At 40.6% G+C, this 27,650-nt stretch overlaps 1 protein-coding gene across 2 annotated transcripts in view; it reads right to left on the bottom strand.

The window, feature by feature from the left end:
- Window positions 1–1,402: 1,402 nt before the first annotated feature.
- ST8SIA5 (ST8 alpha-N-acetyl-neuraminide alpha-2,8-sialyltransferase 5) overlaps window positions 1,403–27,650 on the bottom strand; it is a 43,836-nt gene continuing 17,588 nt past the window's right edge. The window contains exons 2-8 of one of the 2 annotated variants that reach the window (XM_054809186.1): window positions 27,468–27,575; window positions 16,229–16,321; window positions 13,726–13,812; window positions 10,427–10,571; window positions 8,046–8,158; window positions 3,818–3,910; window positions 1,403–2,824 (exon numbers count right to left, since the gene is read on the bottom strand). In XM_054809186.1, coding sequence (XP_054665161.1) covers window positions 2,356–2,824; window positions 3,818–3,910; window positions 8,046–8,158; window positions 10,427–10,571; window positions 13,726–13,812; window positions 16,229–16,321; window positions 27,468–27,575 — 1,108 coding nt within the window. In that variant the 3' untranslated portion in view covers window positions 1,403–2,355. The remainder of the gene's footprint in view (window positions 2,825–3,817; window positions 3,911–8,045; window positions 8,159–10,426; window positions 10,572–13,725; window positions 13,813–16,228; window positions 16,322–27,467; window positions 27,576–27,650) is intronic. The other variant, XM_054809187.1, reaches the window with a different exon arrangement.

Here is a 27,650-nt window from a genome sequence, read left to right as displayed (position 1 = left end):
GAAAAATCCCTTACTAAAGGTAAACTTAGCAAAGCAGCAGCAAAGCAGTACTGAAGTCACTACTAGTCCCACACTCAGGCAGAATAAGGAGTAAGGGCTCTAGATACCAGCTTCAGCGTCATTCCTGTTATCGTAAAGCTTAATGCACAGCAAGATGGCCAACCCACAGGGTCACATTGCTCTCTAAATAGCATTTTCATTACAGCACTTCATTATCAAAGCCCTTTGCACATAAATTCATAAAAAAAAGCAAAGAAAAAGATGTCTTTTGAATATTAAATCAAGGAAACCATTTCATCTACAAGTTCATTCTTAGTGTGCTTCATATTTCACAGCTAGTTGATATGAGGTGATGCTCACTAACACACAGTATAACTCTAAGACCAAAAGCACAACACCACAAAATATATAAAGCTTAAGCACAGGTCATTCACCTACCCCTGGTCGGTATTTCCCAAGTGAGCTCTGACACCTTTATCAAGGCTATGGGTTGCTTTTAAAGTAATTCGACCGCTGGAGTCTATTGTAAAGTTAAGGAAATACACTCTCACATACTCCAGGTCACTGCAGGTCAGTAGAGACTTTCGAAATGGTGACCATCGTGCTTCACTTCCTTTTTAATCATTTTAACTATAGCGTGAGCAACTTTCATGACTCTCAGCACAGCACAGAGGCTTTTAAAAGAAGCTTTGTGCATTCATGCATCACAAAATCAAAATCCAAGTCCAGATTTGGATTTAAACCCTCTACCTCCTTCTCCCCACCCCCGCAAAAAAGAAAAAAAAATATCCCTCATATAGAGCTAGCACTTTAAACTCCAAATTCTTGACCAAAGATCTTGTAATCTAAGTAAGACAAGTCAAGGCACTGGACAACAGCCCAAGTGCTTCAGACTAAGAATTCATATGAGGAAACTCTGTTCATTTAACTATGCCAGCACAGCTGAAACAGCACACCTCACCCTCCTGTGTACGCAGTCATACCAGTATGAAAGGGCATATACCAGCAGCCTACTGCACTGTTTAAACTCCAGCAATATGTGGCATCTTTTCTGCATCAGGATTTTGCCAATTTAACTGTATCAGGCAAAAAATTAAGCTTGGCATAACTGACAGAGTTACTCTGGTAACTTTTTTAAAAATGCACCAGCCCTTTTACTATCCTAATAACATTCTTAACATACCAAAAATGCCATGTTAAGACATCTGACATCTTGAGATGCCTAATTTTAAAATAAGTGTTTTAATCCAAGCCACAAAGTATCTTCACTGTATTTTAACTTCATTTCCTGCCAGTATTTATCACAGATACCTGAAAGTATTTAACTCAACCTGCACAGTGAATCAACATTCAGATACTCTTACAAAGTCTTTAATAAAAATCAAAGAGGAAATGCCTTTTTCTATCTTATGGCATGATATTTGAACCAAAAAAATCAACTCAGAAAAATATAACTATGTAATCTCCTTGCTATTCAGCCTGAGAAAAGCTTGCAGAAGTGTGAAGAAGCATGTTTCTTCAATAAGGACTCCAATCTGAAGCTGAGATGGTCACTGTAGGAGGAAGTACACATATTGCTCATGCCTTAGCTAGAAGGAAAGCATCACAAACAATGGGAAAGAAAACATGATCAGCAGAGGAGACCAGAAATATAAGACACAAGAAGGAAGAAGAAAGAAACTCTAAAACAATTGCACACCATGATCACACAGTTACCTGTTGCTGTGAATGGGAGTTTAACATTCTCTTCTATCCTGGCTGAAAAATTTCATAAAGTGATCTTATTTATTCCTATCACATCTATCTGCTATTTTTCACCAATACTTTGTGACTTTACAGAACAAAGACCTCAAGTTATATACTTACCTTTAAAACTATAATGCTAAAGAGTGTTTTCAAAAACCCAAATGCCAGAGAACAGAGCTTTCAGTAAAATCTGGCAATGCCCCAAGGTACTCAATTCAGAAACTTATGTGAAGTCACACAGCCTATGCTAAAATTCTCCACCACCGATTCTCCTCAAAAGTTTGGTGCTTTTCTTCATAGTGAAATGATAACTGTATTAATGTGCTCTGTTTATCCCTAAACCTATAGGAAATGTGCTTCTTATCTGACTTGCTTTCCAGGGCAGTGTGTACCCTGGGACAGAGGAGTTTTGCTTCTCCCACACTGTTACAGACACAACTCTGCTAGCAGGGAAGATGCTGGTATCCTAGATCTTATGGGATGCAATGCCTTGAGGAAATTTATATCAAACAATTATTGCATAATCTCAGGGTGTAATAAAACCTCCTACACCATACACAGGCATCGAATTCCTGTTACACTTCTGTGCCAGAGGAAGAAATATCCCTGTCAACAGCAGCTACAGGTCCCTGTATGAACCCGCAAGATCCCCTTGCTGTGCATGTGGAGGAAATTGAAGATTTCTGAGGGCATAGCATGAAAACCAGGGCGAGGTTTCACATTGTCATAATAGTGGTGAGTTATAAAAATCCCTGAGGGGTTCATGGGGAAGGCCCAAAAGCCAAAAAGGTGAACCTCTTCACAGAGCTCCAGGGCAGCAGTCACCAGGATCAGTCCAGTGCTAATCCGCTTCGCCCGCACCCCTTGGCTGAGCCAGTAGCGTGAGACGTTGATGAGATACTGGGGATGAAAGTAATAAACAGCTTGCTGAGATTCAAAATCATCCAGGACATACTTCACCCGGATTGAGACATCCGTGTTGCGAGTGTTGTAGAAAGCTGGCAGCAGCACGGAAGCATTCTCGTAGACCTGGAGCACGTCATAGAAGGGTTTTCTCCATTTTTCCAGCTTATGAAATCTAAAGGGAAAAGGATGCGAGTGATGGTCAGACCAGCGTGGACTCAGTCTGGACCCAGCAGACAAGAAACTTCTAATGGGCTTTTATTGAAACATTTCTGATACAGAGATAATTGAAATGATATTTCAGTTAACAAGGGGAGTATATTTAGACTTCTAGCTACAGCATCAGTGTGAAACGCAGGGCAAAAATGCAGAGGGTAAAAAAAATACATATTCTCCCCTGTTTTGGCAATACACTCACTAAACAGTGGACAAACTTTGTAGACATTTCTGATCATGTCTTGCTTTGCATTTTATTATAAGAAGTATAAGAGTATTTTTCCAAGTTTCGGTCAGCTATGTAGTGCACTATGCAATGTAGAACTGTACAAAAAAGTGGTAAATCACAAAGCAGAGCAAAAACATTTCATAAATGTCTAACTGTAAAATTTAAAAGAAATTCACAATGCAAGCAATGATTTTACGTTGCTTGAGAAAAGAAACACATTCCCTCAGCAAGAAAGTAAAGCATGAATTGGCCCCATGTACCCCAAACCTGTCAGCAAGATGGCATTAAGGTATTAACAAATTTAAAATTAAAATCACTCAGTCAATCACGACTACAAAGTTTAACTGGCATTTTTTAATAAACATATGACAATGTGTGCTACTTTATTTAAGTATTTAGGGTGGGAACCAGGTGCTTCCACCCTAATGTGTCCGATACATTTGCCTGGGGCTTGCCAGCACAGTCCAGGACTTCCAGGGGAAGAATGGCTCTGCTCATCAGATTCCCACTTTCCGTTATCAATGTGCAGGTGTAAGTGTTTAACACATTTCTGTAAGTTGCTACAGATTCCATATTCTTAATAACTTCAATTCAGGATGAAATGTATGATTTGTAGTGTCAGTTTAAAGTAATATAGAGAAAAAAATTCTCTGTAATGGAATGTAGTGAAAGGTAGACTTGGAAAAGCTATAGGAGATAAAAATACAAAAAAACAGAAATGACCTCTCAGTAATTATACTGGGATTGACAGTCACGACATCCGTCTTTACCCCAACATCCATGAAATATTTCTCAGATATAGGAGGCAAATTGCACCTATAAAAGAAAGAAATTAGTCAGAAAGTTAAAAAATTCCTTGCACCTTTTCAGGACTAGAAAGTAGAATTGATTTAAGCATTTCTTCCAAGCAACAAATCTAGAAACAGATTGAGAATTTAAAACTATATCAAAACATGTTGATGGCCAAACTGTGCATTAAAGTAACAAGTTCCTAGGGGCTGTATGAAGACCTGTCTTCTTCCTCGAGTCTGTGAGAGATGACCCCTTTTTGCAGATGTAGCCAATGCTCACTCATTTTGCTTCCTTAATAGCAGTTCTGCTATTTACTTTGGCAGTTTATGATGAGAAATGGGATGAAGCCCCAAGGACAATCAGCCTATAAAATCAAAGGCTTCCTCAGCAATAGCTGAGCTGTATTCAATAATTAATAGATAAACTATATCTATAACATTGCCTTTAACATGCTTTGGTTTATACCCAAAAGAATTTAGGGGAAATGCTCCTTAAGAGACAAATGAATCCAGTCCTAATTAATCCAAGACTATCTGCTTCCCTTTATAAGTATCTCCCAGCGCAGTGTAAGAGCAGCAATTCTGACTCTACAGATTCACCAGAGGATGTCAAAATTATTGGGAGCAAACTTGTGAAGATTTGCAAACCTTGACTTTGCCCAGCCTCCACTCACCTTGGCCTTGACCTGGATTCATCATCTCACAAAATTTAGAGCATCCCTCGAGAGATGCAGAAGTTACTGAAACACACACACATACACACAAGCTTCACTTCCATAGGAAATCCAGCTAAAATTAAAAAAAAGCTTGAGCATGTGTTTTCAGAGGTAACATAAGTGGCCTTGAAACTACTTTCACACTCAGTTTAAGCTAGCGTTAGATACTTGCTGACATTTTGAAAAGTTTTTGAAGTGATCTACAAGCCTCAATAAAAGCCATCATTGTTAAGATGCCCACATCTCAGAAATACTGCTGTGCCTAATTTCTAAACATCTCCATAGAATCATAGAATGACCTGGATTGGAAGGGACCTCAAAGATCATCTAGTTTCAACCCCCCCTGCCATCAGCATGGACATCTTTCACTAGACCAGGTTGCCCAAAGCCCCGTCCAAACTAGGCTGGAATGTTTCCAGGGAAGGGGCATCCACAGCTTCTCTGGGCAACCTGTGCCAGTGCCTCACCACCCACACAGTGAAAAATTTCTTCCTAATATCTAATCTAAATATCCCCTCCTTCAGCTTAATATTCAGCTTCCATATTTCTGAAGATCAGGGCTGAATAGGTAAAAACTGTGAAGGTATTTAGGGTAAGAGATGCTTACTGTTTTCACAATACTACAGTTCAGCTGCCAGTATAATTTCTCAGTCATAGGGAGAGGGCAAGTGGGAGAGCAGAAGAATGCACAAATATCCTTCAAAGTCCTTCTCAGACTCAGGAGGTTCACATCTACCTTCCAGAGAGTCCCTCTTTATCAGGTCAGAGAAATTTTTTTTCAGCCACCTATCCTTCTCATAGGAAATGCTATTTCCAGCACTGAGCTAGGTTATGAAATGTCCTTCTGATGTCCTCTAGTATCCTCAGTTCCACCTAGCACTCGGCACTGCGCTCATTAGATTATATTTGAAACAGGTTTTCCAATACTCAGCTTCCATATTTTTGAAGAGTAAACTCCCACCAGGATTCAGAAAGACTGTATTTGTTGAAAGGAATAATTCCTTATAAAAATGATACACCTGCAAAAATTGTACTTTTGTCATAAGACTCCAAAAATTCATCCCTACAAAGAGAGTAGTCCCATCTCTAAATGCACCCAAGGTTTCATCAGAGATCTGTACTCTGGCCAGTAGATGGAGATAGACAATAACAACTAGTAAATGCAATTAATGTCTGTGCATTTTATATATTCTATTGTACTATAATTAATTCCTATCAGAATTTATTTCATAGAAAAGTCTTGGTTGCATCCTGCTGGCCACAAGCTTCCTAACAATAAAATATTTCCCCAGGTGTCCTGAAGGTATCACTGAATGTTAGCAGTGCTCCATAGGCAGTTTTCGAATTTTAAAGAATTATTTCATTGGTGACCAAGATGGTGATTCTTGACAGTTTGGTGAACTGGTGTTAGGCTGGAAAGTGGATGTGGTCAGACCTGATCTTAAAAACAAGCTCTACTTTAAAATTGATGCCAGCAGACCTTAAGCACTTAAATACCAGCATGTCTTTGTGCATAATGCTGGTTCCACATGTTTTGGAGATGATGAACTGGGGAGGGGGGCAGATTTTGCACAAGTACTGACGTATTTATTCATATTTCAGTTCTACTTAAGCCTCTATTTAACTAACTACTGGTACCAAAATCAACCTAAATTCTAAGTTCTGTAGTGATCTGATGTGCTCTTTTTAGTCAGTTGTGGTACAGTCCAAGGAAGAGTAACATGGTGTGTCAGTTTTGGCTGGGACAGAGTTAATTTTCTTCACAGTAGCTAGTATGGGGCTATGTTTTGGATTTGTGCTGAAAACAGTATTGATAATATAGACATGTTTTTGTTACTGCTGAGCAGTGCTCACACAGAGCCAAGGCCTTTTCTGCTCCTCACCCCACCCCACTAGCAAGGAGGCTGGGGGTACACAAGGAGTTGGGAGGGGACACAGCGGGGACAGCTGAACCGAACTGACCAAAGGGATATTCCATACCATATGACGTCATGCTCAGCATATAAAGCTGGGGGAAGAAGGAGGAAGAGGGGGACATTTGGAGTGATGGCATTTGTATTCCCAAGTCACTATCACACGTAATGAAGCCCTGCTGTCCTGGGGATGGCTGAACACCTGCCTGCCCATGGGAAGTGGGGAATGAATTCCTTCTCTTGCTTTGCTTGTGTGCATGGCTTTTGCTTTACTTAGTAAACTGTTTTTATCTCAACCCATGAGTTTTCTCACTTTTAGCCTTCTGATTCTCTCCCCCATCCAGCTGGGCAAGAGTGGTTGAGCAGCTGCGTAGGGCTCAGCTGCCGGCTGGGGTTAAACCACTAGACAGTGGTAAAAAGGAACCTCCACCAAAAGTTCTTATACATAAATGATGACTTGTGCTGCCCATATTTCCATTTCCACTCAACAGCTTGTCATCTCCATGTGTCACATGTACTGCTTCTTTCAACCATACTGATACTGTGATCCAACACAATAGAAGGGAATCTACAATAATTATTTAATGTATATGGGGTACACTAGGCTTTTAAGAAGCAAATTATGTGAAGCCTGGACAGATTAAAACTAAGACAGTAGTTTTCCATAAAGTGGGCACAAGAGGCAGACACAAGGGTCTGAAAACAATGAATAGTAAAGACGAGACCTGTAAAATTTCATTTCTCATTTGATGCCAAGTTAAATTAAGAATGCCATGAGCCAAAATCTGGTGTAATTTTTGCTGGTGTGAAATCAGAGAAATTCACTGATTTATGCAGTTATTCTAAACTGACAGCAACAGATGCAAGATCAGAAAACAGTCAAACAGAAGCAAAAAGATTTTTCTTTTCTACAGAACAGGTCATAAATCTCTGAGTTAGCTGTCATACGCCATGACCCAGGTAAAGAGCTTAACAGGATTTAGAAAAGGATTAGTCGTGCATATGAATAATAAAGTCTTTCCCATATATATTAAGGATGATAAAAGTGCTGCTAAACTCTGTTATCCAGAGACACAAGTCATGGGACATCCCAGTCTATGCAAAACCTGGGTAACTCCACATGTGGTGGGGAGCACAATGTGAAGACACTCAACCGTCAAAGTTATTTAGGCGTCTCTGCACTCCCTGAGGTCTACAGTACTAATTACTGTAACTCCTATTATCCAGCACTTGAGCTCTGCACCACTTCAGAAACACACATCCAAGGCACATGAGCTGCACAGCATGGAGTTATTAACATCTGGCCAAGCTGCTTGTCATGCAATAGAGGTTCTATGTCTGGTTTTGAACTGCCCCTTAAAATCGTGACCACGTTCACAGGACACCACTCCTGGGCTAATGCCCACAGAAGGACAAATTCACAACCTGAGTAACCAGGGATGTCCTGAATGAGGACATCAAACTTCGTCAATAAGTGAATGATTATTGCCATTAAAACAGGCAAAAAGAAAAATGGTGCTGTGGTGATTACCGAAACACGAAATCTGCACTGTCAATCTCCCGGCCACATCTGCTGTTCTTCAGAATTCCTCCGTTTCCAACCACCGCACATTTCTTAAACTGGGAGCGGTGGTACGGCATATCCTGCAACATCACAGCAAGGAAACAGTTAAATATCCCGAAACATGGAGGCAACAAGTCTCTTTTTTCACTTTTTCCTTTTTTTGTGCACCTGCATCTTGTTGCAGATGCACTAATCATAGGAAGTTGACGCTGATTCTGGCCTGCAATATTCCCATGGTGTACATAAATGAATGAGATTGTTTTCTGTGCAAATAGAGATGCTATGGACAACTAACTCAGAGAGAAAAAAAGTAATAACCTGTTTTTGTCCAGACTTAATAATTGAAGAAGTAATTTTAGAAGCTTGCTTTCCCTTCTGATTTCCACATGAGGGCATGAACCATAAAATTAGTGTAAACTGCTCATTCCTCAGGCTCTGATGTCCTGCTTTTGAGAAGCCTGTACGCATAGTCCCAGAGCAGCTAGTAAAGCTCAGGAAGTCTCTCTAAATCAGACCGTACATTAAAGCTACTTATCAGAAGCTAACCCAAATTTTAGTGCTTGCTACCACGGATTGTACTAATAGCATTAATGATTATTAATTAGCACTTGTACTACCAGCAGTGCCTAGAGGCTTTGGTCAGGCACCTTTTTGGACTCATGTGGGAAACATCTTTTGGCAATCTTCGGGCAAAATCCTGTCTTCATATGCAGGCTTGCAGCTGCTGCCAAAGCCAGAGAGAGTGAAAATCACATCTCTGAGAACAGAACTGGGCCGTTAGGGTGAGAGGGCTGTGACGCAGAACTGAGTCGCGCTACACCTTATAAATATGTAGAGATGTGCTTATATAAGCATGAGAGTGCTTGTTTTGGTACATACATATTTTATCAATAATTTCATAGCACAAACTACAGAGAGATAGAATAGTGGCATGACATTTCTAGGTGATTATTCCCAGGATCTTTCCATAGCATTCATAAACCATGAAGCGAAAGGGCATGCAATTACACCTGATTGAGAAAAGCAGCAGCTGCCTAACAGAGAGGCATTATAGAGTTGTCTGTGCTTTATCCAGTGATTTCTTAACATAAATGCCTTGCCAGTCCCTTTCAGGGAGATCAGAACCCAGGTCTCTGCACTCAGCACAAAGCTCTTGCCCCTAGAGTCTTGCTCCCATGCTTTCAGCCCTTTATCTCCTACATTGGCCATGCTGCAGCCCTGCTCCTAGGCAGAAGGTGGCTTTGACCACATAGGTGCTGCCCAGTGAACCCCAAAGGCACTTTGGCATGAGATAGAGCCTGCAAAGCATCCTCAAGGCATACCTGTATAAATACAGCACCAGCTACAAGACACTCCTAGTAAAAGTAAAAGTGTCTAGTCTTTCATGCATTCATCCACACAATCAGGCAGGTGTTTGAGGATTATACTCCTGGACTTAGATGTACGCATTCTTTGCACATCTCCAGATGCCAAAGTGCTTTCCTGGATCTGAGCCTTTTCCCTGTTCTGCCCCAGTTCCCCATGTGCACATTTAGATAACAGCACTACCCTACCTCTTAGTAGTGCTCTGAAAGCAAACGGATTAGAAGTGGTTAGAACCTGAAGGACAATGTTAATGACACAAATCTAAGTACTTGAATATTTTTCTGACTTTCTGAAAGGGATGAATTTCAGTTATTCCCTCCAAATATGCCATTCATAAATTCCAAATTAATGAGGTGTTCCCGATGATAAAACAGTAGTCACTTAAGCCCATTTCTGCACATTAGTCACTATGTGCAATGGGAATTGCCCACTGGTTATAAACTTGAATGACCCTCAGGTCAAGGATTATTCGCTGAAAAGGTTTTGAATAATCATTATGATGAAACTATTTAAAAATTGTGCAGCCTGTTCACAGATAAGCTGCAAACAGAAATAAGTATAAAAACAGTTAGTCATTATGTCTATCAATTATAAAATAATCATGCCCCTAAAAAGCAGATCTACCCCAAATGTTGTATTTATTGTATGTGAGTATTGTACTTTTTAAAAGTTCTGATCAGTAAGTGTCCCTTTTATTCAGCTTTCTTAAGTTATTTCATTAGCCACTTTGCTGCTAGGTCAGTAATATTCTGCAGGAATGCATATATATATATACACATATATTGAATACTAGAGCAGATGACCACTAGAAAATAGGATAATCAGCTAAAATATCATGTCAAAAATAAACATTCTCAAAGTATATGCAATGAAGTTTGTAGAAATGTCAAAGAGCCAGCTGCTAAATGCTTGGCTATAGGATAGCATCTAATGCAGCAAGTAGAGTGAAGTTGATTCTGCAAATGGACAGAGGCATGAGGCACCTTTGGAAACATTTTGAAGATTTCCTGGTTGATATGGAAGATTCCACTAGTATCCACTTCATATTTCAGTTTAGTTCCCAAGGGAGTATTTTTCTGGGTGGTGAACAGAAAGGCAGGTGCATTGCAACACCTCGACAAAGTTGACCTGTGAAATGAAAAAGAGAGAAATAAGATCAAGGAGCTGATTGCTTTAGGATTTGCAATTACTATTACTCCTAACAAGGCATTTTTCAGTAAACAGAAACTTCTTAGCTGTAGGAGGGGTAAAATGGTGGTTTGCTGGATTTTCCTTTAGAAAATTTCAGATTCAGTGAAATTTTCCATGATTGAGTAATGTATGGTTAAAAAAAAAAAAAATAACACAGAAGAAATGACATCTCTGTACCTATCTCTTCTAGGCTGCAGGACACAGGTGTGCAAATTCTGCCCTGCTCCAGAGCCCAAAGCTGAGCTTCTGCCCCCAATATCCTGGGGAAATCATCCCAATGAATTAGTTGCTCTCTGCTTTAGAAGTCTTCCACTTTTGTAAATTATTTACTCATCATTGGGCAGGAAATGCAGGCATTAAAGTATTCACCTGCAGATGCAGAAGCTTGGCAGGGCAGGTACTTAAACACAGAGATACCTAAAGACAGACCTACCCCATTTATTATCAGACTACTATGGAGCACAGGACACTTTGATTACACAAGAAATTTAAAGGTCTTACTTTTGCCTTTGACCTTGCATATGTGCGTCAGGAAGATGATGTGGCCCCAACAGATGGGTGCCAGGCAGATTGGTCATGACTACAACTCCAAAATCTCAGACAAATGGCCAAAATTTGCTTTGTCACTGGGACAATATGGCAGGTATTCCAATGTAAACAAGAATTGTTTTGAAATCTCGAAAATGGGATTCTTATCATGAGAGAAAACACATTCAGCTCTGATATGAAATTTAAATAGGAAATAGAGGTCCATTCCTTAGCTCCCATATTTCTCTGAAAGTTTTTGTCCTTTTACTGGTGGATCTGAAAGCCCTGACTTCAGCTTACTCTTACTCCAGTGCCAGTTTGTTTCTCAGTCAATGCATCTTATACTTTTAATGAAAAATACATGTCATGGCAAATGCACAAACATGAAGACAAAGCCAAATGGCTCTCAAATAACCTAGATTAAATACCTTGCCTCCGGGGTATGTGGCCTTATTATGAGTTGGAAGAATAAGCCGGTCTTCTTTATGGGTTTTATTACAAGTACCAGAAAGCAAATACAGAATTATGCAAACATTTCAGTGATGTCCAATTACTATTATATGAGTCATGCAGAATGACACAATATGATGATCAGATCAAGGCAGTAATTGAAACTGAGTAAGTCAATGAATAATTTCTAATAATGAAATTGTTAAATAATTACAAGCAGGTAGTGGAATTGAATTGTGATATTTGAGATACGAAAAAAACTCTGCATTAGTTCTCCATTAAGGAACTGAAAGAGATGTTGTTCTTTAATCTAATGTCCAACTGGTTTTCCAGAGGCAGGTTCCTCAATGCAAATGTCTGATATCTGATGGAAAAAACTGTTGAGGAAACAGCTTTCCTTAGTGTCCATATAAAAGCTAGTGTGATTTTTGTGCTTCCTCCCTCCCTGCTGTTCAAGCAGCCGCCACTTAACTTTTGCTGGATTCTCCCCATCTCACCTGATGGCCCAGAACTGGCAAAGTTCAAAAGCCCACAACTCAGTGTTGTCAGACCACCTCCTTTTAACTTCCTACTAGTCTACCTCCAAACTCAGAGACTTTGATCTGCTTTTAAGGAACTACAGTTTCCCCACACATTCACACACTAAAGTCTCTGTCCCATAAGACAAAAATGAAACTGACTTTGAACATTTTTTTGTCATTTATAGTATGAATATTGTTCCTGGAATCAGCTAACAAAGGTTAGGATACATCTAGGTGCCAGTGGGAGTTTCTTAGGCAGTGCTATATCAGGCAGGCAGGTATAACCAGCGACAGGAGTCTTTCACCTCTTCTTTCTCTCAATGCGCTGTCTAGGATGGAGAGGGGTTCTTTGTTTAATGTGCTGGTATTGGTGGCCTGAGAGAGTGATGGTCCTCCTGATGGCCTTTAGATAGTCCTTTCTCACTACTCCCACCTCTGGGCTGGCCTCCATACTTCAGTGTGCTCCTCTCCATACTTCAGTGTGCTCTTTGCACCCTGGGCACAATCATCAGTTCTCTTACTCCAAGCCATCTTTAAGATAGTAGGCTCTAATCCTGAATGGCTCTTGTCTTCAAAATGGGCTCTGATAAATGCCCATCCAGTAATTTCCAGAAAAAAATATACTAAAAAATCAGTAAAAAACTTGTGTGTGGAGCTCACTTTGGAAAAACTGCAATGGTCCTGGGACTAACAATTAGTTATTTTTAAAGATGTTAATGGCTAACTCAGCACATGCATTCTCACATTCTCTCATTAACTCACAACAGCTATTTCCTGGAATCATGCAAGATTATTTTGGAGAAAGTTGTGGGGCCTTATTTTAAACAACTCTGAATCATGCCAGTGGCTTACAGACTTAAGTAGTCTATATTCCACTTACTTTGAAATAATGTGCTTTTTCTAGACCTACTCAAACGTGTCCTTTGCTGATGATATTCAAATATTGTTTTGGTTTCATTCGACTATTACCTTCACAAGACCAATTTCAAAAGTTGTATCTTGAAAGGACCATGAAGGACCTTCAGCAAAGAGAAAGTCACATGAAGGAAGACAGAATACTACAGAAACAAATTGCAGAGGTCTCCAAAGACCAGAAAAAATATCTAGATAGTCAGGAGGTAATAGCTGAGAAGCCATTAAAAAAAGGAAGTCATAAACAAGGTCTGACAGTACCTAATACACCACAGAAAAAATCCAGTTTCAGTATTTTGTAGGCCAATTTTGCAGTGTCACCAGTGATATTACCATTGTACATGACCAGAGAGTTAGGATGATGTATTACATGCAGCCATTAAGTCTTGGCTTTATCCTTACTTCTGCCTGAATCATAGGTAGAAGTCTTTCCCATACAAAATTCCCTCCTTTCCTGGGAAGACTGTCCCACATGCCAGAAGAGCTCTCTTTCACTCTTGCTGTTGATTTTTTTAAAGTAGGAAAAAAGTCTGTATTTATTCAAAAGGATGGTACTCCACCAGTAACAGTGTTAAAATGCTTACTCTTGCTATCCATATGAAGGTTTGATCTCTCTACAGGAAGCTAAACTCAAACTAAAGTAAATCTTACTCAGTCTTATTAATGCGGACCATTCTTACTTGAACAAATTAGCTTCTGTGACATTCATCTCCCATTTGCACATCTGTAGGCTCTTCCATCTGTCAAACAATTCAGTTTGTTTCACCCTAGAAGATAAAAAGAAAGAAAATAAAAATTCACTTTATTACAAGGGCTTCATTTCCTAAACCAGCTGCAGCCAGGGTACCATACAGTAGGCTTTTGGCAGGGCAAAGTCTATCCAGTGCAAAATTTATCATTTTTATTTCATTTTCTGCTCAGACATAGCAACTCTAAGCCATGTACACACAGGTACTGATGGAGCTCTTCAGATGTTTGGGACTGATTTCCATTCTCTGACAGGCATTCTCCATTTTTTCAGAATAAAAAATGCAATATCGAGCAAGAAGCATCTACTGTACCAAAGTCTGTTTACGGTTTGCTGGGAAGCTAATGAGTGTCTGGCAACTACAGCGGCTTTCGGGAGGAAAGTTGCACCTAGCAGAAGGGCCCGGCAGAGGGGTACTGGAAGAGAGGATACTTTAGTTAATTTGGCCAACTACCATTATATTTTGGTGAGGTTATTTTAATCTGTGAGATCCTACAGAACCACACTGTTGGTAAATCCATTTATAAACTGCGATAGCATATGTATAGGAATAAGCATTTGTGATGGCAAGAGGACACAAAAAGCTCTTTACCTAAGGATCTCTCCTTCTCCCTCTGTTAATAAATATACTTTTAGTTATATCAAAAAATGGCACTCCTATTTCTATTAAGCTGATACAGGAAGGCATGTGTTTGGTGATATCATCAATTCCAACCACTTCTACCTTGGAGTTCATACATATACTTCTGTATTTGGACAACAGAGATAACGAAGGCCTTGCAAATGTCTAGAGCTAGGGAGCAATGTCATAATCTGGCTGGGAAATTTTGAAGTCTGAGATTTCTTCAAGACTGATAGGCCTTAATGAGTTCTCTTTAGGCTTGAGGGCTTTGAATGTTGGGATAAAGCAAAGACTTTGAAGATAATTATATATTTAAAGTGAGTAGAACTTAGGATTTCCCAGGCTGTGGAAGTTACAGGAAGGAATTAGGTCATATTGTACTTTCTGTAGCCCACTAGAGCACATGGAAATCTTCCATTACTGTAAGCGCTGACTTAGGAAATGTAGCACGTTAGAAGCAAGCACATCAGAAGAAGCCAGCATAGTGAAAGAGTTTGATGTCAAATGTCATCTATCGTAAAAGTAAGGCTAACTCTATCCAGCTGAGCAGGAGTCTACTACCTTCTATGTGCTATTGGCTAAGATGAAGAGAAATGAGTAATTCTCTGTACCATCTGATAAGTATGCAGAAAAGCAATTCAAAATTCCCCATCTTCAGCAGAACATTGGCAGAAGTGTCACATTCTCAATCCTTCTTTTTATTTTTAAGCACTGCAAGTCAGCAATCAGCATAAAGCTGTTACTTGTGTATCCTTCATCCAGTACCAAATACAGAAGACAAGGACATAACCTACATTCTTCTGTGTACAAAGTCAGCAAGGGAGACATGCTCAAAATTCATGTAGACCTGGAGCAAAAAATTTTATTTGCTGTAGCCTTGTTTGCTTAATGTTATGCACTTGTATAGCTGGACTTTCAATTGAGGTTCTCAGTGCACTTTACAGACCTTGATAAGCCTTGTGGATTGTCGGTAAGATTACTAAACCACTGGGTTTAGACATGGTAAGGGATTAGGCATAACCTAAGCACCTAAATTCAGTGCAATGCTGAAAATGCAAAAGGTAACCACAAAAATACCCTGCTTTGCTCTGCCCAATGAGGTCCGTTGGCAACCTCACTTTTTTGCCTGATTCCGTGTCTATGGCTTCATGGATACATCTCATTCAACTCATTAGTTTTCTGATGTACATACAGGACCAAAAAGACAAAACATAGATATCTTATTATTTCTTAGAATTGCATTTCCCTAGTTTTTAGTGTTATTAACTTGTGAAATTCACTGCTGCAGGAAATTGCTGAAGGTCAAAAGTACAAATGGGCTCAGAAAAGATCTAAACAAATTAACAGAAAGGTCTATTGTCCACTCTGACTACTCTAATTGAGTCACCACCTACCACTCAGCAAGTTCCCATGCCAGTATTTGTCATCAGGGCTAACCTTTTCGCTTCATTTCTTAGCCTTCACTGCTGGCCACTGTCAATGATAGAGCATTAGGCTAGATGGACACTTGCTATGAGTCAGGACCTGGAATATTATATTACCAATAATATTACACTGTATTTCATTTTAAACAGTGATACTGCGCCTGGCCAAAATGCCTCAATATATGTGAAATGCCTCCAGTTTTTTTCAAATGGACCTCAGATCAAATTCAAATGTGACTACTTGCACATATAAGAGAACCTCAGAAATCCCTGATGAGATTCCTATTGATGGGAACTCTTAAGCCTTGCATGTTTTACAATGTTTTTTAAGTTATCATTTTCATCCTGCCTGAAAAATAACCTTTTAGCAAACATTCATTCATACTTACATAGACAAAACCTTCACCTCAATGATGTCCTGCCGTAATTCCAGGCATTTGGTAGAGTTGTATTCCAAAGGCCCTTCATAAAACTCAAAATACCTGAAGGAGGAAAAGAAAAAAGATTATAAATAAGCCTTAGAGTGGAATACTTGTCTTATACATCAACTTAAATTTGCTTAAAGGTGTCATTTATGATTTCTGCCTAACTTGAAACTACACTATCGGGCCCACAGGCAGGTTATTTCTTCACATGAAAACACATTGCTGATTGTAGAACAGCTGCCCATGTCCAGTTTGTTCATCTCTACAAGAGTTCATCTATCTTGTAGGCACCAACAAGGACCAGCTACCTTTTCCAGCAGTCAGCACATGGCAGCTGCCACTGAAAGTCAGGGGGAAAGCACTGATCACTTATGGAAGCCTGTTCCCATCCTTTGGGTGTCTGAATGTGCTGAGAGTTTAAAAACCAGTTCCTTAAGTTTTGCTCTCAGGTGGAAAGCAAAGTGCTGGAGGTTGTATCTTGTCTGTGGAGACTGTTGCATACCTCTATGCAATTGAGCTTTTCATTGGGATTTACTCATTTGGTATATTTGGCGGGGAAGGGAAGCTGTGAATTTCTTCTCAAAAAAATTGAGAGGGATTTGAATGCTCAGACACAGCACAAATGACAGTGCTATTCTTAATTAAAATAGAGACATAAATATTTACTTTTTGGGTTAAATTCCTCCACCTTAACCATCAGACTGGAGTGAAGGGAAAACAAAACACAATGGTAGCTACTCAGAGAAAGCCCAGCCTGTCCAGTGAATTCAATGAGACTGTACTAAAATGATAAAAAAGATTTAAGGTTTAAACCAAGCTCTGTATCAGTTTCATTACTTATCATTAGAAGTCTGTGTTAAAACCTAAGAACTGCACATACCCATACAGCAGTTATGAGCATAATGAAGAAATACGAGGAGATGACCTGAAGGAATAGGTATTATGACCAAGGCTAGAGCAAGTTGTTCTGATAGATCCTTTAAAATCTCGGAATTCATGAGGCTGTAGCTCCAAACTATCTTTTGAATTTTCAATATGGAAGAAAAATACAAGATTCCTGGAAAAGATTTATTTAAACTATCATTGGAAATGTAATACTTCGGGTTTGTGTCATTTTAAAATAACATCAAAATTCACGTTTGGCCTGAATGTCTATTGTGTTACACACAACTCCTACCTCTTTGGGTGCAAGGGTGATAGCAATGGCTATCAGCCTCATCCTCACCTTTCACCTAACTGGACTTCACAGATTCACAAATTGGTAGGGGTTGGAAGGGACCTCTAGAGATCATCTAGTCCAACCCCCCTGCTAGAGCAGGATCACTTAGACATTGTATGTGCCTTGGGACAGATAAAAATGGCAAAAATCTAGATTAACATGTATTTTTATCTTTCCTGAGCATTTCTGGCTCTGCTGCTAAGTGAGAGAACCACAGCTCAGATGTCAAACAGCACATGCTATCATGTGGGAATGCCACAGCTGGCTTCAGCCTGTGGCACTGGAGACAAAGATGTCATTTTGTGAAACAGAGATGAAATTTCCTGTGTCCCAGAGATTCCCTTTGATCATTGCCTGTTTACTCACTCCACAAACCAAAAACAGAAATTAAAAAGAATATGTTACCAAAGAGGCAGAAGGGTAAGGAAGAAAGGATTAGCTAAAAAAGAAAGCAGTTCTGGATCTGAAAAGAAATGCATGAGGCAGAATTGCATTTGTAGCAGAGTTATTCCATTAGCCCACAGCTTCGAAAAGCACAGGACTGTCCTGCAAGTCTCTAACTCTCACAATAGTACCAGCTTTTCCAGCAGAGTCACTGGGAGTGGCAAAATCACCATTTGGCACCTTGTGGAAGTGCAGAGGGAGAATCTGTGAAACAGCAAAGGCAGGGGACACTGACAATGGTGTCACTTCTGCACCGAATATGGAGAAGATTCTATGGGCCATAGGATGAGCTCGATTAAAATTAACTCGATGCTAAGCCTCCTTAGTGTTAATGCTACTGATGCTGTAGCACTTGCATCTTGTTGCAAGCGTTAATGATGCTACACAGCATTAAGGAATTTGCAAGACAGTATGTAGTCAATAGACCAAAAAAACCCCATTTTTCTTCTCTTTCTCCCAGGAGTGTTCATGCTATTTACTTGCTTCACAGGAATTCCCCTCCTGCTACAGACACCAAGGCAAATTAGCAGAGGCAGCTCCCTGGAGCACCAGCCAACCTCTTCCTGCAGAAGTGTTTCACGCTGTACTTTCCCAGGATACAGCTTTTGCGCAACACCAGGCTCTAGCACAAGGAATATGGGTTCCCTGAATGCCTGTGGATTCCCTCCTCTGCTCAGCAGGGTCTGGTCCTGCTGGGAGTGTTTGAAGACCAGCCCCCTGCACTCTCGCAGAGGAAGCATCAGTCTCACCCACTCCCTGGGCTCTGAGTGCTGCTTCTGCCTATTAAGTCCCACTCTAAACCACGTAGTTCCCCGTTAACAAAGATGCATCTGGCTGTCAGAAAGCTTAATTAGCACAAATGGAAACTGTCCTCCCCATCATCTTCCTTAGTCTGATATCCAGCTAAGAAGCACGGGTGTAGTGCAGTTTATTTTGATTTCTGCTCTTGATTACTGATAAGTGACAAACCTGACTACGCTACTCCTTCTGCTATGGAAAAGGGTTATGTTTCAGCTTTACAAGAGTGACAGTCATGTCTTATATCCATAAAACAGAGTTGATGTGTCACTGCCAGAATGTCCTCTCTCTGCATTGCTTCTGCTTCCCCTCCTGAAATCTAAATAACCTACCCCTCAAAGGTCACAAGTCTACAGGAAAACCAACACAACAATTCATGATTCTTTACAATAGGGAACATGACTACAACTGAATCACAACAAACTGCACAGCTGCACGCAGGATTGTGTTTTCACAGGGTATTGGGTACTATACACGACTCACTGCTCTATGTCCATTCAGGTCAACTGTAGCTTTCAAATCTACAACATTTTTCCAGGATGTTCCAAATCCTGTATCTGAACACCACGCAAGCTGCAAGTGCTCAGGGAAGACTCTTGTTTCATGTATCTCAGTACGGAATGCCCAGAAATGAGATGCTATTCACTCTGTAATTTTCCATTTTTGACTAACTGAGACTTTCTTCTTTGTAACCTTCATGTCTCCCATTGCAACCTCACTTCCAGCTGAGCAGCTTACTGAGATCGCTAGTGAGAGATAGATTTGGTTTCCCAGTACACCAGCTAACTCTTAGGTCTTTGATCATCTGCAGTTGGGCAGATGCAGCTTCTCCTGCTTTGATCAAAAGTAAGCTTTCCTTGATCATGCTACATGAATTAAAAAGCCTGGGACCTCAATCCTGCCTTCAAGTGACATTTGGATTGAGGAACTGATTTGTCTGATATATTAAACAAATGTTTTAAAATATAACTGAATGTAATTGTGTTTTGGGTTTGCATGGCAAGGTTTTGGTAAGGGGGGTTACAGGGTGGCCTCTGCAAGAAGTTGCTAGAAGCTTCCCCTAGTTCCAACAGAGTCAATGCCAGCTAGTTCCAAGACGGACCTGCCAGTGGCCAAGGCCAGCGACAGTGGTAGTATCTCTGTGATAATGTATTTAAGAAGGAAAAAAACAAAAGGAGCAGCAGCTTTTGCAGCCAGAAAGAGGAGTTAGAAGATGTGAGAAAAAACTTTGCAGACACTAAGATCAGTGGGGAAGGACAGGGAGGAGGTGCTCCAGGTGCTGGAGCAGAGATTCCCCTGCAGCCCATGGAGAAGATCATGGTGAAGCAGGCTGTCCCCTGCAGCCCATGGAGGAAGGATGATGGGGAGCAGAGATTCCACCTGCAGCCCATGGACAACCCCACACCAGAGCAGGTGGAGGCACCTGAAGGAGGCTGTGACCCCGTGGGAAGCCCATGCTGGAGAAGGCTCCTGGCAGGACCTGTGGCCCCGTGGAGAGAGGAGCCCACGGCAGGGCAGGTTTGCTGGCAGGACTTGTGACCCTGTGGGGGACCCACGCTGGAGCAGTTGGTGAAGAACTGCAGCCCGTGGGAAGGACTCATGTTGGAGAAGTTCATGGAGGACTGTCTCCTGTGGGAGGGACCCCAGGCTGGAGCAGGGGCAGAGTGTGAGGAGTCCTCCCCCTGAGGAGGAAGAAGTGGCAGAGACACCGTGTGAGGAACCGACCCCAACCCCCATTCCCTGTCCCCCTGTGCTGCTGGGGGGGAGGAGGGAGAGAAATGGGGAGTGAAGTTGAGAAGAAGGGAGGGGTGGGGGGAAAGTAGTTTAAGATTTGGGTTTATTTCTCATTGCTCTACTCTGTTTTGCTCGGCAATAAATTAGATGATTTTTTTTTCCTAAGTTGAATCTGTTTTGCCCGTGACGGTAATTGCTGAGTGATCTCCCTGTCCTTATCTCAACCTACTACCCTTTCGTTATATTTTCTCTCCCCTGCCCAGCTGAGGAGGGGAGTGATAGAACGGCTTTAGGGGGCACCTGGCCTCCAGCCAGGGCCAATCCACCACAAATTGTCAGGCATCTTGTAAACAAGACCATTTTCTCCTCCAAAAAATGCCTTCCCATTTTGGTCCTTCCTGCAGTGCCAGTTCTGCACTGTTTGCAGTGAGGCTGCAGCACTTACACTGCAAGAGAGCAGAGTATCACAGGAAGGATTCCACCTACCCTGCAGGAAAAACAAAGATCTTTCCAAAAATATACATTATCCAATGACTAAGAAATGAGAATAAATCAACCAAGCCCTGCAGGCTTCTACTGAATACTTATTAAGAGAACTGTCCAATTAGCAGTGCCTGCACTCATCAGTATGGGCAGATCCACAGCCAACCTCGGGTCTAGATTCACCGCCAACCTTGGGTCTAGATTCACCTTCCCTACTCAGGAACCTCACAAGTGTGCCAGAGCACACTCCCCAAAGCATATGGGGACTCATGTTCATCTGGCAGGGCCAGCATGGGATCTTCAGACCCTTGTAGCAAAAATACTGCTGAGGTGGAGCATATCATGGCTACAGGGGCTCTGGAAAACTCATCCAGAGCAGAGCAAATTAGGTGTTGACTTCATCAGAGAGTTCATTGTGCATGAGCGACCAAATCCCACTAGCCTTTGCTTCTATTGATATTTCTATGTGACAATATCAAAAACTACAAGATTTGGTCAAAAGGTTTGAGGGCCTGACATCAATACAGTGGTTTTTTTCCCTCAAAGACTGCATCTTACCTCTTCGTATGGCATATTCTCTTAAGATCACTTTGACCCTATTTGGAAGGCACGATCCCTGTTTGGCAGATCAAGAAGCTGCTGTAGAGGCTGACTGACAGGTAAGTCCGTGGCAGGCAGGAACGGTGACCTTGGGCTCTGCTCTCATAGACACTGCCTAGACTACACAATTAATACCAAGAACAAGAGCAGCCTCTGAAGCTGATGGAAATCATAATAATCTTTCATACTACACTTTGCAAAAGAATACACCTGCGGACGTACTGATGTTGAATGAGATGCCCCTCATCTGAGAATTGGCAAGTGAAGCAGAAATGTTTGATGCCCTTAGATTAATTTACACTTCACTAGGGTTGTGGCATGAAACAATCACATTACTGCATGTGTTGTTTCTGCCATTTGAGAGCCTGAGTTGACTTGTCCACAATAAGATGGTGTTTGAAAGACTGAACTAGGAGAGGAAGTGCTGTGGGCTCAAAGGAGGAGGCTGGAGAAGCAACAGTCTTCTCTTATACCAGTTGATGAAACTATTTAACTACGTTCTCCTTGGGGACGACAAATATAGGAAAAAAAAAACGGTTCACATTCCTCCTGGCTACCACTTGCTGATGCCAATGTCACTGGCATTAACTTTTACCATCTTCATCTCTAATGCTACTAGATGTAGTAGATGTCTAACTGATCATGAACTTTCAGCATGCGGCTGTAGGTAGGAACAAAATGTGTTACTATAAACTGTGCTATATAAAAAAAGGAAAAGATAAGCAAGAGAAAATGGTCATATATCTTTGTATACATTATGTGGTAACAGCTCTTCTGAATTACTAGCTCCAGTTCCCATATTTTATCCTTGTCGGTTTTAGACACCAGCAAGAGTTACAAAAGGACCTGCAGAAATTATTTGAATTCTAACAAGTATGAGAGACATATGAAGCTTCATCTAAACATATGGTGACTGAGTAGGGAGACACTGCACCAGGAAGCAATTACTAGTGGCAGGAAGCTTTTATAGGAAGGAAAAATAGTATCCAATGCCTGGAAGCTAAAGATAGAAATGGCATCTTTAGTTCAAGGCTGGTTTTCTTTCTAGAAGAACTAGAGTAATCAAACAAAACTCAGGAGCTGGAACTCTTGTACAGGGATTCATGCTTCCCAGGAGATTCACACAGGTGATGTTAAAAGTTATTAACTCATAAACCTCCTGATCGTCCACCTAGGATATTTTGAAATGTTTGGCTGGATTTGTCTCCTTACAGTGTCACAAGTTGTTCTGGGTCTTGATAATAGATGGCATCAGGTATGTCCATCCACCAAGACAGGGACAGTTGCCAAGATACCCTGCCTATCTTCCAAATTAAAGACTTTTACTTTAAAAAAAACCAACCTAAAAGTGCTTCCATGAACCAGGACTAAATTCAGAAGTTAGATCTTCCACAGAAAAGGAGTGGCTTTTATATTTCTGCCCTTTAAAAGCAGTTCATTGATAGCTCTATGTACCTCCCAAGTATCTCAGAGATACCCCCTTTCCGGATTCTTTATTTGATCTGGTCCTGTGACTTCACAGACAGTTTACACATCCATACAGTTAAGATGATAGCTGTGATACTCTGAGGATGTTTTTCATCACGACTATGAAAGCTCCTGGCAAACTGGCACTGGCTGCTCGCTGCCATTCTGATTTTGATCTCCTGTCTTCATGTCTCAGCACACAGATCATTTGGGATTGCTTGGCTCTGCTGCCCAATACCACATTAGCAGCGTGAATTGACCAAACATCCACTCCAGTCACTGCCATGTCATTCCTTTCTCATCTGTCCACTTATCTGGGACCCAAGTATCTCCAAAATTTCATTCTAATACATTACCCAGCACAGCTCTACTGCAACAGCAGAAGGTAAAGCAGAAACAGCCCTACAATGTGTCAACCCCAGAATGATCTATTGGAGAGTATATTGAATTGTAGTTTTGGGGAGACCTTGGTGTTTCTTTCCTTTCACAGTCACTGTATCAAAACATCAGCTCCTGACAAGCAGCAGTGGGGTATGCTGCAGGGAGTCCTATTTTACCAATGTCATTTCAGTACTCTTCCAATTTTTAATAAACTGCTGTTTGGCTGTGTTAATCAAGCCTGTTCCCAACACTCTGATTGAAACAAACTGCTGATGTTGTTAACCATATGACCACCCGAGAGGCATAACAAAACACATGACAACACTTATGCATCAATAACATCTCAAAAAAACCATTTTAGTTTATCATTGCAAGCAAAGGCTTTTTCTTTTCTTCTTGTGGTTCTCAAGATTTTAGTATCTCTGTTTGAGAAGTTCAGTACTATGACTTAAGGAACATCCTCAGCTACTGCCCTGTACAATGAGGTCTGATGTCTCAAGCCCTTCCATTCATTCCTGTAAAATGTGTAATTGATGAATCCAATTGCTTATACTTTCTATTTTGTAGCCACTGGGGACAAAGCTCCAGATTTGTCATACTGGAGAATTCAGTGTACAAACTGACAGGCCCAAAAGTATAAAGTTCATGACTCCTCTCACCTGTCAAAGGCTTCTGTGGTCTCACCACCGAAGTCCTACATTGAACCTCACCTTCAGCTCAGATTCAGGACTGAAGTGGCAGAGAACACCATAACCCAATTAATACAGCATATAGATCATCACATTATTAAAGCAGCTTCTTGGCAACAAAAAATGCTTTAAGCATGAAGACTCAATCCCAGTCAGTTGCAAAACATATTAAAAGGAGAACAGAGGAATCAAGGCTCTAGGAAGTCATTTCATATGCTACTTCTCATAACCAGCACCAGATAGAACCCTTTACCTGATTCCCCACAAGGATGTTATAAGATTATAATACTTAGCACAAGATAAAAAGCAAAAGGTAGGAATCTGAGCAATGGTTAATATGTAAGAACCAAAAATAAGCCAGTATTTGACAATTTATTGACATTGCATCTGAGTGGGTGTTTCAAGGAGCCTGCAGTCCATCTAGTCCTCCTTTGGTTGAAAGCACACATCACAGTAGCTTTGGAGAGATGTTCAGCGTTTCCCTTTTACTCCTTGCAAGTGTTCACAACTTCTTCACTACCTAGAAGACCTGCAGCAATGCAATGTGCATCAAAATGAAGCTTTTGGTGCCCAAAAAGCCCCAGCAAATAGAGATCTCTACTGGTCATCTACCGACATGAATATTAGATGCCACAAACATGATCCACACTCTCAGTTGCACCACATGCTGAGCTGAGCTCATGATACTAGCTTTTATCTCCATGAACTGCTTCTACACAATCTGAAAAAGTGTCTAATGCACTGGGATGAAAAGCCTTGGTTAGCTTGGTTACTCTGGCACAGTGGAGCTGTCTGCAATCAGAGAAGGGCTCATTTTCTGAAACTGTGCAATGAACTCCCCTGGATGGTAAAAAACGTTCTAATTGCAAGCCACACTTTAACTTTATACATTAGTTAAGGTCTGAATAAGTTTGTACTGAAAGCAGATAACACGACATTCTTTGTTTCTGTCCTACTTGATCCTTTTCATGCAACATTTAATCTTCTCTTTTCGCTGGTTTTGATGTGGCCACTACTCTCTTGAAGCCTGGATGTCTTGCAATTCTAATGCACTTATTCTCTCGGTGTGCCTTTGCTTTGGAAGTCCTTCATTTTCATCTAATAATTCACTCCTACAGAATGAGTTGTCAATGTCTCTACACCATCTATAAGTTACATGATTAAAAGATAGAGTAGTTACAGAATATACATGGGTTGATAACACATATGTATGAATAAACATGTATCTACATGTATTGATATCTAAATAATATAAGCTAATGACAAGCATATTAATAACTATTTTCAATTAATATCTTTAAACACCAAACCTTTCACAAGGAGGTGATAACACACAATAAACTGCAGAGCCATGCAGTGAAATGTATTTACTATGCATATGCTGACATATAGTTAGTTTTGTGCACTTTAGACATCTCTCTGGAGACATATAAATACATAAAAGGCTGGTAGAAGGTAGTCTGCAAGTTTTCCATTTGGTGGAAAGAATTATCCATTACAGGAAGGCTTGTTTTCAATTGATATCAACAGCCTGAAGCTGGGTGTCAGATTAAGACTCTCAGGAGATATCTAGTGATAACACAGTAAGAAAGGTGATCAAAGGTAAACAGTAAACAATTTATGACATAGGTCTGCAGTTATTCACCACACAGCCTCACTTCCAGTCTCACCTCCACATTTATACAGTTCTTTTTTATTTTGCTGTACTCTCAGTTTTCAGACAGTAGACAAATGGGTAAGTAATATCTCTAACACACTTATGTGCAACATACATTGCAGCCAGACTTATCCTTAACTCAAAATCCCCATCTTTCAGCTCCCCAGTCATTAACATGACATAGACTTTATCTTTTATTGTTATTATAATCCTTGAAATTTATATCTAACTTATGCAGTTTGAGCCTGTTTGTATAAAAAACACTTGCATCTTGAACTTCTTTGTCTTTGAAAAGGCCAAACAGATTGAGAATAGCACTATCATTCAGTGTCTCACAACTAGTATGTCAAGGGTTTTGTTCCCCATCCTGCAATCAATGATGGTTCAACCATCTCTGTCAAAGGTGCCTAGAGAGTGAAATCTATATTTATGAGTTCTCTCGTGTCTTCAAGAAGATATCTGTCTTTGTGCCATATTCAGTTCTTTTATATGCCAAGTGCCTAAACTGAAGACTTTGCAAATACAGACTATAGATGCATACACAAACAAGGCAACAAAAGTAGAAATAGACAGACATACAGATAGATACACACACATACATACACAGAATGAATCATTTTTCCCTTGCTCTGAGTGAAAAACTGCAGCTTAAGCTGGTTCTTTTTATAAAGAGCCTTAACCAGTTACACCAGCCAAGTGGTGGGTAGCACTCATACAGGATCACATTACAGTGAAGAGCCGTAGCAGGAATTGCAGCATTGCTGCGGATCAGTGAGACTGGATGATTTTTGGCAGGTCAGACTCTGTATTTCCGCTTGCCTTTGAAATGCTATCAGGTCCACAGCTGTAGTGGCATATGATTACCAAAGTATTCTTTGACGATATTTTAAACAAAATACATAATTTATACATAGGTATCAAATATAAGCTTCTTTTCTTTTATTTATTTTATTTTTTCTTTAACTTGCAGTCTTTCTAAGATTTCCCTGCTATTTATTGAACATGATACTACATATGACTCAGGATTTTTAAGCTCTACAACTGAGGATGCCAGATTTATAAAGATGGCCTGCGATAGCTATGAAGCTCTTTAGGTACAACTCCAGCCAGTTTCCTGACTATGCACATGGCTTTTCATGACCCTTCAGATACGTGTCAGTCAAAAGGATCTTACTACAAATTAATAAGTACAAAAAGTGCAACAGCACATCAGTGCTTCTCATATTTTCAAAAGAATGTAAATAATGGGAAATACTCCAGTCTTATCTTGATAGAACAGACCTCCTCTACTACATCCTGGAAACATTTCAAGTGAAACTATGTTTTCTTAGAGCATATATTGTTTTATAAAGAAAGCCTTGGGTCAAATTCATCAGTGTGTTCTGTGTGCATGAATACTGTCATGTTCGGACACTGCTCACCCAAGTCCCACTCTCCCACATATTGCCAGACTGCATTGGTGGGAAATGGAAATAGGAGAGGCCATGACACAGAAGTCACCCTCCTGTGTACTACATGGATGCTTATGGCATATGCCAAAATGGCCCCAAGGCCTTGAAGGGGCAAAACAGCATAGCACTTGGGCATCCCTGGCATCTTCTGTGCCATGGGGAGCAGTATCATGCAGCCAAAGCAAACTGCAAATCTCATTTTTCATACAGCCTGTGCTCACATTTGTGGTTCATACGAAGAGAGAGATATCTCTGTAGTCATTCCCTGGGGTGTTGGTACCTGGTGCCTGTGTCACTGCCACTCTTCACTGCTCCGTCATCCGTGAAATTAAAGGTGCCGCTCCAATTTGCCAATTCCTCTCCATTCTGCCAGCTAAACTGCAGCCCTCTAGCAAGAAAATGAGGCAGTTGATATTTGATATAATTCATTAGGTTAAGTCTATCAACATGAGTTCTAATGTCC

The sequence above is a fragment of the Grus americana genome, chromosome Z (genome assembly GCF_028858705.1).
Source record: "Grus americana isolate bGruAme1 chromosome Z, bGruAme1.mat, whole genome shotgun sequence".
Lineage (NCBI taxonomy): Eukaryota > Metazoa > Chordata > Aves > Gruiformes > Gruidae > Grus > Grus americana.
Note: the sequence above shows the minus strand (reverse complement) of the source record. Positions and strands in the feature narration are given on the sequence as shown.